This window comes from Alexandromys fortis, unplaced genomic scaffold, assembly GCF_014885135.2.
Source record: "Alexandromys fortis isolate MF-2015 unplaced genomic scaffold, M_Fortis_MF-2015_v1.1 scaffold_526, whole genome shotgun sequence".
Lineage (NCBI taxonomy): Eukaryota > Metazoa > Chordata > Mammalia > Rodentia > Cricetidae > Alexandromys > Alexandromys fortis.
The window spans coordinates 24102-42166 of record NW_026068456.1 but is presented as its reverse complement, the minus strand read 5'-3'; the positions used below and the strand labels follow the sequence as shown (position 1 = coordinate 42166).

General features: G+C 42.5%; 1 protein-coding gene across 1 annotated transcript in view; it reads right to left on the bottom strand.

Moving 5' to 3' along the window:
- The window catches only part of LOC126495732 (protein mono-ADP-ribosyltransferase PARP14-like), a 54634-nt gene extending 38694 nt beyond the window's left edge, over positions 1-15940 (bottom strand). The window contains exons 1-3 of the mRNA XM_050133332.1: positions 15754-15940; positions 10155-10285; positions 9135-9168 (exon numbers count right to left, since the gene is read on the bottom strand). Coding sequence (XP_049989289.1) covers positions 9135-9168; positions 10155-10285; positions 15754-15940 — 352 coding nt within the window. The remainder of the gene's footprint in view (positions 1-9134; positions 9169-10154; positions 10286-15753) is intronic.
- Positions 15941-18065: the final 2125 nt, after the last annotated feature.

Below are 18065 nucleotides of genomic sequence, written 5' to 3'. Positions count from 1 at the left end.
GGGGGGGTGGCGGTGGGGAAGAGACAAATCTTTAATAAATTTAAAAAAAATGAAAAAAAAGAAATGGGTTAGAACAATATGTAAGACCTAGCCAATAAGAGGCTGGAACTAATGTGTCAGGCAGTGTTTAAAAGAATACAGTTTCCATGTAATTATTTCTTGGCATAAGCTAGCCATTCGGGTGGCCGGGTGCCGGAGACGCAGCCCTGCCGCTCATAATGCAACAACCTATAAAAAGGCACAGGTTAAGAGAATGGATACAAAAACAGGATCCAACATTCTGCTGTTTACAAGAAACATATCTCAAACTCAAAGACAGACACTACCTCAGAGTAAAGGTTGGGAAAAGGTTTTCCAATCAAACGGTCCAAAGAAACAAGCAGGTGTGGCTATACTAATATCTAACAAAATTGATTTCAAACTAAAATCAATCAGAAGAGATGGAGAAGGTCACTTTATTCTCATAACAGGAACAATTCATCAGGAGGAAGTCTCAACCCTGAATATCTACGCCCCTAATATAAAAATGCCCACATATGTAAAAGAAACATTACTAGAACTCAAAGCATACATCAAATCCCACACTCTAAGAGTAGGAGATTTCAACACTCCATTCTCACCAATGGACAGGTCAACCAGACAGAAACTTAACAGAGAAATAAGAGAACTAATGGACTTAACAGACATCTATAGAACATTCCACCCAAACAAAAAAGAATATACCTTCTTCTCATCATCTCATGCAACCTTCTCAAAAATTGATCACTTAATCAGTAACAAAGCAAACATCCATAGATACAAAGAAATTGTAGTAAGCACCTGTGTACTATTGGATCACCATGGAATAAAGTTAGAATCCAACAATTCTACCCCCAGAAAGCCTACAAACTCATGGAAACTAAAAGTCAACTACTGAACCACACCTGGATCAAGGAAGAAATAAAGAAAGAAATTAAAGTCTTTCTTGAATTTAAGGAAAATAAAGACACAAGATACTCAAACCTATAGGACACTATGAAAATAGTGCTAAGAGGAAAGTTTATAGCACTAAGTGCACACTTAAAGAATACAGAGAAAGCACACATTAGAGATTTAACAGCACACCTGAAAGCTCTAGGGAAAACAAAGAAGCAGACTCACCCAGGAGGAGTAGAAGACTGAAAATAATCAAACTGAGGGCTGAAATCAACTAAATAGAAATACAGAAAACAATCCAAAGAATCAATGAAACAAAAAGCTGGTTCTTGGAGAAAATCAACAAGATTGACAAATCCCTATCCAAATTAATCAAACGAAAGAGGGAGCAAGCACAAATTAATAAGATCAGAAATGAAAAGGGTAACACAACCACAAACACAGAGGAAATTCAGAGAATCATGAGATCTTACTACAAAAGTCTGTATGCCACAAAATTGGAAAATGTAAAAGAAATGTACTTTTTTTTTTAGATAAGTACCATATACCAAGACCAGGTGAACAATTTAAATAGACCTGTAAGTTGCAAAGATTTAGAAGCTCTTATCAAAAACCTCCCTACCAAAAAAGCCCAAGACCAGATGGTTTCAATGCAGAATTCTACCAGAACTTCCAAGAAGAGCTTATACCTATACTCCTTAATGTATTTCACAATATAGAAGCGGAAGAGTCATTGCCAAATTCCTTTTATGAAGCTACAGTCACTCTGATACCAAAACCACACAAAGACTCAACCAAGAAAGAGAATTACAGGCCAATCTCACTCATGAACATCGACGCAAAAATTCTCAATAAAATACTGGCAAACCGAATCCAAGAACACATTAGAAAAATTATCCATTATGATCAAGTAGGCTTCATCCCAGAGATGCAGGGCTGGTTCAACATACGAAAATCTATCAATGTAATCCATCATATAAATAAGCTGAAAGAAAAAAACCATATGATCATTTCATTAGATGCTGAAAAAAAAGCATTTGACAAAATTCAAAACCCCTTTATGATAAAGGTCTTGGAGAGATTAGGGATACAAGGATCATACCTAAATATAATAAAAGCAATATACAGCAAGCCGACAGCTAACATCAAATTAAATGGAGCAAAACTCAAAGCCATTCCACTAAAATCGGGAACATGACAAGGCTCTCCACTCTCTCCATACCTCTTCAATATAGTCCTTGAAATTCTAGCAATAGCAATAAGACAACATAAGGAGATCAAGGAGATTCAAATTGGAAAGGAAGAAGTTAAACGTTCATTATTTGCAGATGATATGATAGTGTATATAAGCAACCCCAAAAACACCACCAAAGAACTCCTACAGCTGATAAACACCTTTAGTAATGTGGCAGGATACAAGATCAACTCCAAAAAAAATCAATTTCCCTCTTATCCTTGCTCTTGGATTGGAAGGACCAACATATTAAAAATAGCAATTGTACCAAAGGCAATTTATAGATTCAATACAATCCCCGTCAAAATCCCATCAAAATTCTTCACAGATCTTGAGATGACAGTAATCAACTTTATATGGAAAAACAAAAAACCCAGGATAGCCAAAACAATCCTATACAATAAAAGTACTTCTAGAGGCATTACCATCCCTGACTTCAAACTCTATTACAGAGCTACAGTTATAAAAACAGCTTGGTATTGACATAAAAACAGACAGAAGGACCAATGGAACTGAATTGAAGACCCAGATATTCTTCGAACACGTGATTTTTGACAGTGACGCAAAAAAATATCAAATGAAAAAAATAAAACATATTTAACAAACGGTCCTGGAATAACTAGATATCAACATGTAGAAGAATGAAAATAGATCCATATCTATCGCCATGCACAAAACTCAAGTCCAATTGGATTAAAGACCTCAATATAAATCTGACCACACTGAACCTGATAGAAGAGAAAGTGGGACGTAGTCTGCAACACATGGGCATAGGAAGCCAATTCCTTTGTATAACCCCAGTAGCACAGACAATAAGAGCAACAATGAATAAATGGGACATCCTGAAACTGAGAAGGTTCTGTAATGCAAAGGACACTGTCATTAAGACAAAAAGGCAACCTACTGACTGGGATAAGATCTTCACCAACCCCGCATCAGACAAAGGTCTGATCTCCAAAATATATAAAGAACTCAAGAAACTAGACATTAAAACTCTAATTAACCCAATTTAAAAAATGGGGTACTGAACTTAACAGAGAATTCTCAACAAAAGGAGTTCAAATGGCCAAAAGACACTTAAGGTCATGCTCAACCTCCTTAGCGATCAGGGAAATGTAAATCAAAACAACTTTGAGATACCATCTTATACCTGTCAGAATGGCTAAAATCAAAAACACCAATGATAGCCTATGCTGGAGAGGTTGTGGAGTAAGGGGAACACTCATCCATTGTTTGTGGGAATGCAAACTTGTGCAATCCCTTTGGAAATCAGTGTGGTGATTTCTCAGGAAACTGGGAGCCAACCTACCTCAGGATCCAGCAATTCTACTTTTGGGAATATACTCAAGAGATGCCCAGTCATACTACAAAGGCATTTGTTCAACTATGTTCATAGCAGCACTATTTGCAATAGCCAGAACCTGGAAACAACCTAGGTGCCCCTCAATAGAAGAATGTGATGGAGAAGGGTCATCTGTCTATTGGTTAAGGTCATTTGTCTATCTGTTGCTTTCATTGGTTAATTAATAAAGAAACTGTTTGGCCTTTGATAGGACAGAAAATTACGTAGGCAGAGAAAACAGAACAGAATGCTGGGAAAAAGAAGCCAAGTCAGGCAGTCACCATGATTCTCCCACCCTACACAGATGCAGATTAAGATATTCCCTGGTAAGCCACCTCGTGGTGCCACACACATTATTAGAAATGGGTTAATCAAAGATGTGAGAATTAGCCAATAAGGGGCTAGAACTAATGGGCCAAGCAGTGTTTAAAAGAATACAGTTTTTGTGTAATTATTTTGGGGCATAAGCTAGCCAGGCAGCCGGGAGCTGGGGTGGCAGGGAAGCGGCCCCTTGCTCCTTACTACAAGAATGGATAAAGAAGGTGTGGCACATATATACTTTAGAGTTCTACTCAGTGGTAAAAAACAATGGCATCTTTAATTTTGCATGCAAATGAATGGAAATAGAAAATACTTTACTGAGTGAGATAACCCAGACCCCCCAAAAAAAGGAATATGGTATGTACTCACTCATAATCAGACTCTAGTCATAAACAAAGGACATTGAGCCTATAGTTTGTGATCCTAGAAAAGCTAAATAAGAAAGTGAACCCAAAGAAAAACATATATTTATCCTCCTGGATACTAGAAGTTGACAAGATTGCAGGGCAAAAGTTGGGAGCAGGGGGATGGGGGTGGATTGGGTGAAGGGGAGATGGGGAGAGAGAAGAGAGAAGGGGAGGATTGGGGAGAGCTTGGGGGAATGGGATAATTGAGATGGAGGAAGGGTGGATATGGGAACAGGGAAGAAGTTATCCTAACCATGGGAGCCATTTTAGGGTTGGCTAGAGTCTTGGCTCTAGAGGGGTTCTCAGGTGTCCAGGGGATTTCCCCAACTAGGTCCGTGGGCAGCAGAGGAGAGGGTGCCTGAACTGGCCTTCTTTCATAGACACGGTGATGAATATCTTGCATATTACCATAGATCCTTCATCTGGTGAGGGATGGAGATAGAGACAGAGACCCACACTGGAGCACTGGACTGAGCTCCCAAGGCCCAGATGAAGAGCAGAAGGAGAGAGAACATGAGCAAGGAAGTCAGGACCACGAGGGGTGCGTTCACCCACTGAGATGGCAGGACTGATCTAATGGGAGATCACCAAGGCCAGTTGGACTGGAACTGATGGAGCATGTGATCAAACTGGACTCTCTGAGTGTGGCTGACGGTAGATACTGACGGAGAAGCCAAGGACAATGGCACTTGTAAGCTATTATTTATAGGCAATTCTACTACATGGACAGGCTTTGTGGGAGCCTAGTCTGGTTGGATGCTCACCTTCCTAGACCTGGGGGAAACAGGGAGGACCTTGGACCTCCTATAGGGTAGGGAACCCTGACTGCTCCTTGGACTGGAGAGGGAAGGGGAGTGGAGGGGGGAGGGAAATGAGAGGGAGGAAGGAGGTAAAAAATTTTCAATAAAAAATAAATTTAAAAAAATTTAAAAAAATAAAAAAGATACAAAATATAAGGCATTATTTTCAAAAAATTTACTTTTCTTCATACCTCTTTTTATCTCTATCATACCTTTCATTGAATATTATGTCTGTATCAATGATGTTTAAGTTTTCCACAATGAACAACGAATTTTCATGAAGTAATCTTTCAAGCTTCCAGGAAGAAGATGGGGCCTCACCACAATGACTCCACCTGGTTGATATGACATCATGATACTGATAACACTACTACAAGACCTATTTTGGGTACCAGCTGCTCAAGATGGTTCCAACTTGGTGAGCTGAAATGGTACACTTTTTTTTTCAATATTCTGGCCATAACTCTAAATAGGAACCTCAGAAAAACCCTCCCTAATACTCAGAGACTATTTGCAAATATAGCAGACAGTAATCTTGAAGCTTAACCATCATTTTACTTTCACAGTATCCCATAGAAAGAACATCGCCCCCATGACAGCTGGAAGAAATTCTAGAAGACAACATCCCCTCTCCCAACAAAGTTTGTCCTCAGGGTTAGAAACATCATTTAGAGGTTGATTATAATTGGTATAGGGTTGGGGGTTGGGGAAATTATGTAAGCTCAGGGATCTCTTTGAAAAGAAAAAGGGAAATTGGATGGGATAATAGGCTAATGTGAGCTTACTCACACTAATAATAATAGTGAGTAATAGAGTGAATACTTGTAAGCTATTATTTATAGGCAATTTACATTGGTATAGATTTTTGTATATTGATAAAAAGTCGAATTATATTTGTTATATTTAATATGCTCCTATTTCTGTTTACAATATTTGTACACCTAGACAAAGTTATTTTGTCATATTATATACATACATGCTTCTAACTCTGCTTAAGACATTCTGTATATTGATGACAATATTCGGATATATTATCACATTGCAATACATATTTCTACCTCTGATCAAGATACTTATACATTGTTTACATTTTGAGGTCATTGTCCTCATTTGTAACACAGTTGTTTAAATGTTTAATGTTAATTAAATTGTTTAAAGTTTTACTGTGAAGTTTTAATCTTTAAGTTATATAGGTATTAAGAATTATAGTTCAATAGTCATCCATGTTTGTCATACTTATAGTTAGACTAATCAGATTCTTGGGGTACATAGAGATTGTATTCTGCATAGATAAGTAATCTTCAAGCCCTTCAAAGAGCTATAGAATATGGCATTTAAATAACTTGGGATTCTGTTGATGTGAGACATGATTGTTCCTGGAAGCACTGGTCTATTCCAAAAAGAATGTTGAGCACCAAAAACACTCTACTTGGAGCTTGTTTTCCTCTTGGCAAAACTGGCCTTTGGGCAAGGAACTGCCCATGCCATCGACCACTGACAAAATGCATGATGGACAAGCAGGATACAAAAAATAAGACTGTCAAATCTTGCCAAGACAGGGTAAGAGGGTTTTGAAATGTTTCCTGCCTCTGAAAATGGTCTGTCAGTTACTCTAGGCCTCATCCAAAGTTGGTTGCTCCAATGTTGCAAATAAGACTTTGGATGATTGCCCAGTAGCCAGTTGTCTCTATCATTTGTTGCACATTTTGGAAGTTGCTTCATTGTACTTCCTGCTTACTCAAGTAATAGTATTTCTCTTCTCTGGTCTTCAATGGGGTTGAAGACTAGATAGTTGTAGTTACTTTCCACTCCTGACTTGGCCAAGTTATTTATAATATAAGTTATTTATAATATAAGACTTAAACTCACATGTTTCTTGCTTGATATTGTTTATGCTGGTTGTAATACTAATTTTTATACCTGATATTTGTTCTTATTGTATATAACTTTGTATTAGGTTTAGAACTCTCTTATTTAAACAAAAGGGGTAGGTGTTGTAGGAATTCCTACTTCCAGTACCCTTTAAGTTACCTGCCCACTCAGGCGTGGCCTCTTATACTATATATGCCAATGTAAAACACACAGTCCCTTTCTCTTTTGGCTGCATGATTCAGTTGCTGCTCCCCATTCGAGCAGAGGATTATGTTCTGTGAGTATACCCCTAAATTAATAACCCTTTATTATACTCAGTGCTGAGCTATTGTGGGATTTCTTTTTAGCATCCCTCTTCACAAATCATCTGAGGAAATTGGAAATGACAATGAAAAGTGTAAGGTATTAAATCATGGTTTTATTAAGTACATTAAGATGAGACAACTCTAACCCTTTCTCGTATCTTGGCTAACTCTGCTAAAAGGAAATCTCGGGTAGTGGATCTTTTGCTTTTGTGAATTAAAAATTAAAATGTAGGCAGGCATGGTGGTGCACACCTTTAGTCCTAGCACTTGGGAGGCCAAGGCAGGCAGATCTCCGTGAGTTCAAGGCTAGCCTGGTCTACAGAGGGAATTAATAAACAAAAAACCTAAAATGTAATACTGTGGGCTTTTGTTGCTCTTGTTGTTAGTGAATTAAAAACCAAAAGTATAATTGGTTTCTTTTATTTTGTTGTTGTTGTTACTAATTCAATTTTATTATTTTTTCTGCTCTGTCTTTCTGAGGAAAATGCATCCTCCCTCATATGTGTCTCTTGAGTACTCAACTGTGATTACAGAACCAAGCTTCTACAGTCAGGGTAGAGTCTTCATCTCTGTGCTGTGGCACACGGCAGACAGCTGAGAATTATCAGGTGTCCACTGCGTTAGAGAACTACTGTTGGCCTCCCTGGAGGAGCAAAGGTATAGGAAGCTCTGTACATACTCGTGCTAACAAAGTAAGAGTTTACAGATTACACTGTAACAGCATCAGTGAGTGGCTGGCTGAGTTAGACAGCATGCTGTGTAAGTGTGAGGGCTGGAGCTTGAATCCCCAGCCCCCTTGTAAACAGCAGGGCATGGCTACATGTGTCCAGTGTGGAGAGCAGAAATGGGCAGATCCCAAGAATCCCTGGACAGCAAGCCTAGCCAAAGGGCTAAACTTAGGTTCAGTGACAGACCCCGTCTCTAGGCAAGAAGGCAGAGTGATGCAGGGAAAAAAAGAATTCCTAAGAATTGGGTGTCTACATCTCCTAGTTGCTCTTGCTCACCTTATTCAGTATGGTTCTTCATTTGGTGCCCTTTACATGGGTATTATTAGCTGGTCCTTCATTTAAGTCTGAGGCAGGACCCACCCACCAGGAATCAGGAGACCCTACCTAAGCCCCAGTGTTGGCTGTTTCCTGCTGCAGATGAGGAAGAAAGGGCTTGTGATCAGAAGGTAGGGTCCATCTAAGATATACCCAGTGCTCATAGAGCACTGCCAGAGATGCACACAGCAAGCATCCACTACAAGTCTTGTCCTTGCTATTACTTCCCACCAAAGCACAAGTGTCCATCTGCATCTCTCAAGTCTTCTCTCCTCATCTCAGCCATCTCACAGCATCAAAGAAACCTGGTCCTGTTCCTCTGAGTGGAGCCCGAAGAACTGAATGGGCTCCCTCAGGGAATGCTTCAAACACATCTGGCTGAAACTGGAAAGATGATGAAACTACAGGAGGCTTCAAGCTAAGCAGAGCCTGCCTGGTATGAATTTAGAAGAAGGTCTCTCAAATTTGGTGTGGGAAGTCCTTCTGTCTGTGTTACTTTTATTGGTTAATGAATAAAAGAAACAGCTTTGGACCTATAGCAGGGAAGAACAGAGCTAGGTGAGGAAAAACTAAACTGAATTCTGGGAGGAAGAATGCGGAATCAGGAGAAGCCATGAAGCCTTTGCCAGAGAGAGATGTACCAGAACTGTATCTAGTAAGTCACAGCTACATGGTGATACACAGATTAATAGAGAAGGGTTAGTTTAGGATATAACAGCTAGCTAGAAATATGTTTAAGCTATTGGCCAAACAGTATTGCAAATAATATGGTGTCTGAGTGATTATTTTGGCTAAGTAGCCAGGAATAAATGAGCAGTCTCCTACAACATAAGCTATTTGTTTAATAAACACAAACTGACTGGTGAACACTAGAGTTGCCTTAGTGGAGACTTACCTTTTCCTGCAGCACCTTTTTTAGTCTTCGATTCCTAAAACCAAAACAGTAAGACAGCATTAATATAGGAATCATTTCTTTTTGTTTGATTGGTTGGTTGATTTTTGTTGGTTTAGTTGGTTGCTTTTGTTTGTTTCTTTCGAGACAGGGTTTCTCTGTGTAACTTGTTCTGGTTGTCCTGGAATTCACTCTGTAGACCAGACTGGCCTCAAACTCAAAAATATCTAACTGCCTCTGTCTCCCCAGTGCTATGGTTAAAGGCATGTGCCTCCACTGGCCAGCAACTATGAATCATTTCATATAAAATTAAATTTTGTCTTGGGCCAGACAGGAGATGTAAAATTAATTGAAATGACAATGACACATTTGGATACTGGGCTAGTGAATGGATCAAAAGCTACATGTCACAGTGTGTCTTGTTTGCTGGTCACAATAATCACTGATGAAATGAGACACACACAGGAGACTCCGGTGAGGCAATTTTACCCATGGTTTGCCTCACTTGGCACTCAGTTCATGTTTACTGTATAAACACGGTGCACATGCTTCAGAGAGGTCGCTGACAATCTTCTTCACAGCTGAGGGAACAGCACATGTGTTCCATCAAGAAGATGGAAACAACGGCAGGCTTCTGGTAATAAAGACACCAAGAGCAATGGATACAAACTTTGGCATCTCAAATTCATTACTATTGCGGCCCCCAAATCTGGACTCTTCCAAAAGTGACAAAAATGACTGCTTCTCCATTGTTTACAGCCATTGCTCCCTCCAGAGTCCCAAGCTGCCATTTTCAGGCTAGTGTGACTTAGGCCCTCATCTACCGTTTTTCTTTTTGAGACATGGTCTCACTGTAGCCTTGGCTGGTCTGGACTCACCTTGGCTAGCCTTGAACTCAAAGATCTTCCTACCTCTCCCTCCTGAGTGCTGGGATTAAAGGTGTGTATCACCTCACCCAGCTCATCTCCACCATATTTATCATAGAGAATCCAAGTGCCTTGGAATAATGCCCTGTGTCCTTACCTTTTCGGGAACTGCCTCCTTAGAGACTGAGGCTTCATCTGGGTCTTCGGGCAACCGGACAGTTAACTTGAATGTCCCTTTCCCTGGCCACACTAACTCATGATTCCCTTTCTCTAGAACATTCTGCCGAACTGAAACATTGAAAAAAATATTTTAAGCCAAATTGCAAGCAATCTTTACTTACATAATTAGTCCATGGTTTCTACAGACTTCACCATTATGAGCCAGCAGCTCAGCCCGTCTCCCCCAGCAGCAAGCCCTTACAAAAGAAGGAGAACTCAGCACAGGGATGTGATTGTCAGTTATAGTGCATTATTCATGTTGTAGATGTGTGGGCATATGGAGGAGCGCACACCCCTGGTCACGTGGAGGCCACAGCAGGACACTGGGCATTTCCCTGCATTGCTCTCTACCTTCCGGCCTGGAGATGGGGTTTCTCACTAAATCTGAAGTTTGCCCATTGGCTAGGCTCACTGTGATCTGCCCATTCTGCCCTCCACACTACATGGATCCATGCCCATCTGTTTAAGAGGGAACTGGAGATGCAAAATCTGGCCCTCACACTTACACAGCAAGCTATCTAACCCAATAAGCCATCCCCCTGCCCCTAAACTTACTGTGGTGGTGTTTATTTGCTTATGTTACTTTGTTGAGACAAGGCTACTACGTTGCCCTGGTTGGCCTAGGACTTGCTCTGTAGACCAGGCTGAACTCAAACTCACAGAGACCTGCCTGCCTCTGTTTCTCACGTGCTGGGGTCAAAGCATGTGCTGCCACGCCCAGATTACATTTTAATATTCATTGCTTTAGCTTAGTATTCCCCAAGGGTCTTGAGATTACAAACGTGGTTGCCAGCTCATGGTCATTAGGAAGGTCCTGGAAGCTTTAAGAAGTGAGGCCTAGAGGAAGTCAGATTCCCCCTGGAGAAGGGATGATCCTGGGACCCCAGCCCTTTTCTCCTTTCTGTATCACTACAGAGCCAAGAGTTCCCAATAGGGTGTACTGTCTTGTGCCATTGGCCCCAAAGCAGCTGGCCAACTGACTATTAACCAAAATCTCCAAAATTGTAGAGCCCAGATAAACCCTTCCTCTATTCAAGGTGATTATCTTGGATTTGTTATCACACAAGGGAACTCTGGTGAATCCTGTCAGCATCCTGGTAAACAAATCCTACTTACACAGCCTCAGTATTCTTACTGACTACTGAGGTCAGTGAAATTGTTTTGAGCCAGTCAGTGCATTGCATTGAAGAACCATAGAGTGTAGTAGAACAGAACTTGTACTGTACTGGGTGGGCTCTGAAGGTGGGAGTATTTATAATTACAGGGACAACTGGGTACCTGGGGTGAGAACCATGCTGTAGGGAGATGGCACAGTTAGTTAGTCATCAGAATGACCAGAAGTCCAGCCATTAGCCTACAATGATAAACAACTAATATTCAGTAGTAAAGCAAGCAGAAAAAAAAGAAAGAAATAGAAGTAATTTTGCAAAAACAGAATTAGAGCACCAGACAGCTAACTAAGTGAAACTCAACAGAATCCAAAGACTTGTCATTTGATTACAACTCACCCACAGTCTAGCTGAGTGGCTATAAAGAAATAAACACTTATGGAGCAGAGGTTCCCCCACTGAAAGTATTTTCTAGGAATGCTGTCAACCACACGAAGAGCTATGAGAATGTGAACTGTAATATCAGAAGCTGCAACCAGAGGGAGAAGAGGAAAATCAGTGTCACTCAGACCATGGAGAAGCAGAAAGGAACAGAGAGGGTCGTGGCCATCACAGAGAACAAGAAAGGAACAGGAAGAAGCATGGCCATCATTGAGACCCAATAGGAACAGGAAGGGGCAGAGCCAGCATGGAGAATAGAAAAGTAACAGGAAGACCCCTACCAGCATAGAGAACAAAAAGGAAGGAGAACATGAAATGAAAGGAAGGGGCAAGGCCAGTATAGAGAACCAAAAGGAATAGGAGGGGTGTGGCCAGCTAGAGGATGGTGCAAACAGATCAAGGAGAAAGATTCCAGTGACCTGGTGTTCACAGATACAGCAATGTTAGATTCCCATTGTTCTCTGATGGACAGCTAATCTGATGAGCTCAGAGCCTATCACAAAGGGAAACATGATGGCTCTCCCACCTCAACCATGAAGTCGGTATGTCTAGTGACTTCACTTAGATGTACACCTAGATACAGGCGCTAGAATCCATTCGAGAAGGAACATGGGACTCTAACTCTACTCTATGAGTCGTCAGAAGTTTCCAGAGAAGCTGTACCAGCTGGTGAGGGGACTGAGGACTGTGTGACCTCAGTGTGACCTCTGTGTGAACAGTCAGAAGCCTGTTACCGAATGTCCTGCATCTCTCTGCTACCTTCCTACTCTTTCCTGGACTTTGGGGAATTCCATCCAAGGCACCCAAGGATGGCCATCTCTTCTTGGATGTGTGCAATGTGTATGGACTCAAGTATTGCCAGAGAGCCACGGTGGCGATAACAGTGTGTGATTCCCATCCAGAGAGTGAATCTGGGAGGAGGAGGCAAAATTCTGCACACCTCAAGTCAGCTCTGTTCAGTTTTACATAAAAAGGTGAATTCTAGGGTTGCAGAGATGACTCCATGGTTAAGAGCACTGGCTGCTCTTCTAGAAGACCCCAATTCTGTTACCAACTCCCACATAATGGCCTATGACATCTGTAAGTCCAGTTCCAGAGGATTTAATGCCCTCTTATGACCTCTGCAGGCACTGCATGCATGTGTTATACAGACATATAAAGAGCAATCACCCATATACATATATTACAAATAAATCTTTTGCATATGTGTGTGATTTTAAAGTCAAAGTTTCTTTGTGCAACAGTCTAATCATCCTGACTGTCCTGGCATTTGCTTTGTAGACCAGGCTGACTTTAAACTCACAGAGATCTGCCTGCCTCTGCTTCCCGAGTACTGGGATTAAAGGTATGCCCCATGACTGCCCTGTTAAATCTTATTTTTTCTTGAGAAGATGAGTTCCCTCACTTCAGGAATACATAGGACCTCACTAAATAAACAGAATCTCATTTAGGATTAGAAAGTATATTAAAGTGTGCCCATCTGAAATGGGGTTACAGTGATTTGAGTTTGTGTCTGAGAGTGTAGCTCAATGTCCTAAGGAAAAAAGACCTACATACTCAACAGTACACGAATCCAGTTAACCAACAAAGGTGAGACCTCCCTGTTGGTACCGGTATACACAAATTTCTATTGAGCTTACTATACTGGTAGACTCAGTAGTATTGTTGAGCTATTGTAGATTTATATGAATTCATGCCTGCTCAGGGTGTTTCTGGGACGGAAGGTGGGGCCTCTACAGGAAAGGAAAGCTACTGCCCTAGGGAAATTCCAGCTGCCTTGCTGCTGAGGAGGAAGTGGGACCTCAAATAGAAAACTGGAAGTGAATAGAAGTTCTAATCATCCCAAGGACTGACCTGCAACAATGTTCCATTTTAATGTTCTGAGTCATCTGTGTTGGGAGTGAATGAGAGGAAGCAGCTGAGCCACCTGGGAGAAGAGGGGGCTGTGCACTGGGAGCCCCTGAGGGAGAAAGCTGAGCTGGGGGTGTGAGCCCAGCCTCCACCTCAGCTGCCCAGGGCCTGCTGTGAAGGCTACAGCTGGGGCTGCACCCTCACTACCATACTTCCCCCTGCCGTGTATGTCACTAAACTACCAGTATCTATAGATCTCCATTTTGTTGGTTTGAGGCTCTCAATAAACAACAGAGTTTTTCAGACTTCAGCACGTCCCAGTCACCTCAGAGAGCTGGTGGCAAATGCTTCCCCACTCACCCACATTCTCTGTACCAAAGTGTCTAGAACAGAGCTGGGCTGGGTCTAGTTCCCCCACCCTCCCTGTGACCAGGATGCAGTAGTCTGTACCCCTAAAATGCGACCGACATTTGGAGACAGCTCAAGAGAAGGACACACTCCATAAGGGTGGTGTCTACTGGGGTAGTGACAGCTGGGATAAAACTGGGAACCCTCTAACCCTCTGAGGAGGTTCTCAACCTGTGGGTCAAAGGTCCTTTCTCAGAGGTAGCCTAAGACCATCAGAAGCAGAGATATTTACATTACACTTAATAGCAGCAGCAGAATAACAGCTATGAAGTAGCAACGAAAATAATTTTATGATCGGGATCACCACAGTTTGCATTATAGGGTTGTAGCAGTAGGAAGGTTGAAAACCACCGCTTTAGGAAAAGAGAAAATGAGAAAACAGGTTCTGCTACCAGCTGTCTGTGGAGCACACCCTGGTGAAATCAAACCTAGAACAATAAGGTCCTTGCTTTCCAGAGGGATTCAGTGCCCTGAAGGTGTCTAGTGCCTCCTGACCAGGTTTCTGAAAACCTGTGTCGATACCTTCTACACCTGTCTCTTTCTTTCATTTTTGATTCTTGGGTCCCTGTTGGTCCATTATCTTGCCTACAGCCTGGCGTCTTCCATCCCCTTGTCTCTCCTCTGCCCCAAAAGTTTCACAAATTCAAGGACAAGAAGGAGGAATTGTCTGCATTCTGAGGATGACCCTGGTCTACAGAATCTCAGGGGGCAACTAATGGTGGCCTTCCAGAAGCCACAGGTCTGGGACTTTCAATCACCCACCTAAGCAAGCAAACAAGGCTGGGCCTCCCTTGCAGACTGCAGACAGATGTAGAGAACTTTCAACTGCTCAACTATTCCTGTGCCTTCTTGCAATGAGGGAACCCTCCACCGAATCCCTCACCCCAGATCAAAGCTGACAATCACTTCAGACTTGGCGTAGAAGGACAAAGCAGGAACTTTATCCAGGCTGTGGTACAAGAGTTCAAGGGCTTTTCCCTCCTTAAGCTCACCTCCCAAAGAAAATTCTCCCTTCCCACTGACAGCTAGAACCCTGTGGTACTAGCTGACCCACAACTCCTCAAGATTCTTAATTCTTTAACTGCACCACTTAAATAATAAAAACAGGAAAGGAAAGGAGGGAGGGAGGGAGAGAGGAAGGAAGGAAGGAAGGAAGGAAGGAAGGAAGGAAGGAAGGAAGGAGAAGAGAGAGGGAGGGGAGAGAGAGAAAGGAGAGTGGGAGGGAGGAAAGGAAGAAGACAGAGAGAGGAAAAGAGAAAGAAGAAAAGGAAGGAAGGAGGGAGGAAAGAGAGAGAGGAAAGAAAGAAAGAAAGAAAGAAAGAAAGAAAGAAAGAAAGAAAGAAAGAAAGAAAGAAAGGGAGAGAGAGAGAGAGAGAGAGAGAAAGGAAGGAAGGAAGGAAGGAAGAAAGAAAGAAAGAAAGGGAGAGAGAGAGAGAGAGAGAGAGAAAGAAAGGAAGGAAGGAAGGAAGGAAGGAAGAAAGAAAGAAAGAAAGAAAGAAAGAAAGAAAGAAAGAAAGAAAGAAAGAAAGAAAGAAAGAAGCACTGGAAGCTTCACAGTGCCAGGAAGCTTCTGTAAAAGCAAGGAGAACCACCACTCCAGGATGCACTCGCCACTCAGATTCTGCCACCCAGAATCTCCCTGCTCCCAAGGCGCTGCAGCCAAGCCTTCTGAACCTGGCTCCCTGGCCCTGAGCCCCGTGCGACCCTCCTCAGCCTTCTTGCCCTCACCTTCCTCCAGAGAGAAGAGCACCAAGAAGCTCGCTGGGCTCCCGGGCCGAGGGACAACCTCGCACTCCCCTCCGCCTGACTTCTTCCTGCTCTGGAAGTACGTTTGCAACTCCTGGATCAAGGTCTTCGGAGGGTCTGGGTCCCAAGACCCCTTGACCAGCAGCGGGAACTGCCCAGGCGCTGCCATCCTGGCAGGCCTGGGAAACCACCACTGCCTGGTCACACAAAGCAGCACAAAGTTTTATTTGAGTTAACTTCTCTTTCATTTTCATTTTCACCCAGCAATCCCAGATTGGAATAAAGCAAACCCCACTACACACACACACACACACACACACACACACACACACACACACACACACACACAAGGACCCCTGGCACTCCCAGTCCCCTCTTTCTTCTCCCTCCCCCAACATTAGTAAGTCAATCCCACAGAGCTCACAGTCCCCAGAACTCTGGTCTGCAGAGCACCTTACACAGTGGCTTCCTAACTGGGCTCAGCCTGCACTTCACCCCAGCCACAGCTAAGATTTGTTTCATCCCTAGGATAACTTCAGTATACATGAAACTCGTATTGTAGGAGAGAAGAAAGGGATTCACAAATGATCCTCTCAGGATGCTCTCTGCTCACTTGGGCATCACCACCCGTCAGAATTTAACCTTTTTCTTGCTTCTGAATTATGTTTTCTCATCTGTGAACACTGTGTCTACAAACTCCCAGTTTTGAGGAACATGACTAGACACCAATCATGCTTTCTGGGTGTACAACTAAGGGACACAGATGTGGGGACACAGGAGGTAAGACAGTAAACAGATGCTGCTGGAGCAGGAGAGCAGGGGTTCCCAGCCTAATTAAGGGAAGGACAGAAGAGCTTATGGGCAGATGACATGGCACCTGAAGCCTAAGGACTATTGAGAAAGGACCTTAGAGGATTGGGGGAGGGGAGACTCTGGGAGGTGACTAACATGCGCAGAATCACTATGGCTGCTGCGTGGTGCTGGAGTGGACTCAGGAGAAAGAAGGCTGCTGACCTGCACACTCCAGAGAAGCCTGGAGGAAACGTGGGCTCTAAGCAAGGCAGCATTTGCTGACAGATATGAAAAGTTCAGCCTGGAGTGGGGCAAGAGACTGGATCCTAGTGCAGGAGTGAAGAGGACTGACTGGGACAGGGGTGAGAAGAGCTGGGAACTGTGTGTCCTCAACATGCAATGAGCAGATGTTTGTCTGCTCCACTCCAGGGTTAGGGTGGGTTGTCCTTCTGTGGGCCCTAGCTGCCCAGTCTGATGAAAACAGAGAGGACAGGGAGTCTGGAGAGACCTGAAGTCTGACAAAAGAAGGAAGTAGAAGCTGCAAACCTAGCCAGACCTTCCCAGAAGGTGACTGAACAGGAAGATGGGGAGTCAGGCAGTGGGTGGGGGTGGGAGTTTGGGCTCAGAATATCTTTATTATTGTCTCTTGGATTTAAATATTTTGAAGATAGAAAAGTCCTAGATATGTGTAAATGTTAACACAAAGAAGGGATGTGGAAGATATTGTTGGCACCAGCCATGACTTCCCCAGGTGCCAGCAGCAAAACATCTTGATTGAAGTCAGGGGCTTGGACGAAGATGTAAGTGTTTTCTACTGATGGGTCCCATTTCTCTGTGGATTGCAATCCAGCGGGTCACACAACTCAGTGTGAGGCTTGTGAAGACCTTGGTAACACTGAAATCTTTCTGAAAACACAATGACCAAAAACTAATTCAAAATCAACTGCATAGCACATCCTTGCTTCTGGCCCAGCTTTCCGGTTTTGTCTCCTGACGTCACTGCAGCCTTGTTCTGAGCATGCATGTGCACTATGCAGAGGAGGCCTTCACACTAGACTACATCAGTCAAGACTCTGAAACACGGATGTCAAATGAGACACTGTGGTATGATGTGGATTGCAGTTTTTATTGTACACAAACTTTCTGTTCTTACGGAAACATGTCTTAGTAATAGAAAACAGACTTTTAATGTGTTTCTGCTGTCGTTCTTCAGCATGTAATTATCAAATTAGTTAATCTTTGGATTGCATCATGTTAGATACTTAGTTTTAAAAATTGCTATTTTGGGTTTGGAGAGATGGCTCAGCAGTTAAGAGAACTGACTGTTCTTTCAAAGGACCCAGATTGGAATCTAGCACCTGCATGGCAGCTCACAACCCCCTGTGACTCCAGTTCCAAGAAATCTAATACACTCTTCTTCTGGCTTCTGTTTTTTTTTTTTTTTTTTTTTTTTTTTTTTTTTTTTTTTTTTTTTTTTTTTTTTTTTTGTTTTTTTTTTTTAA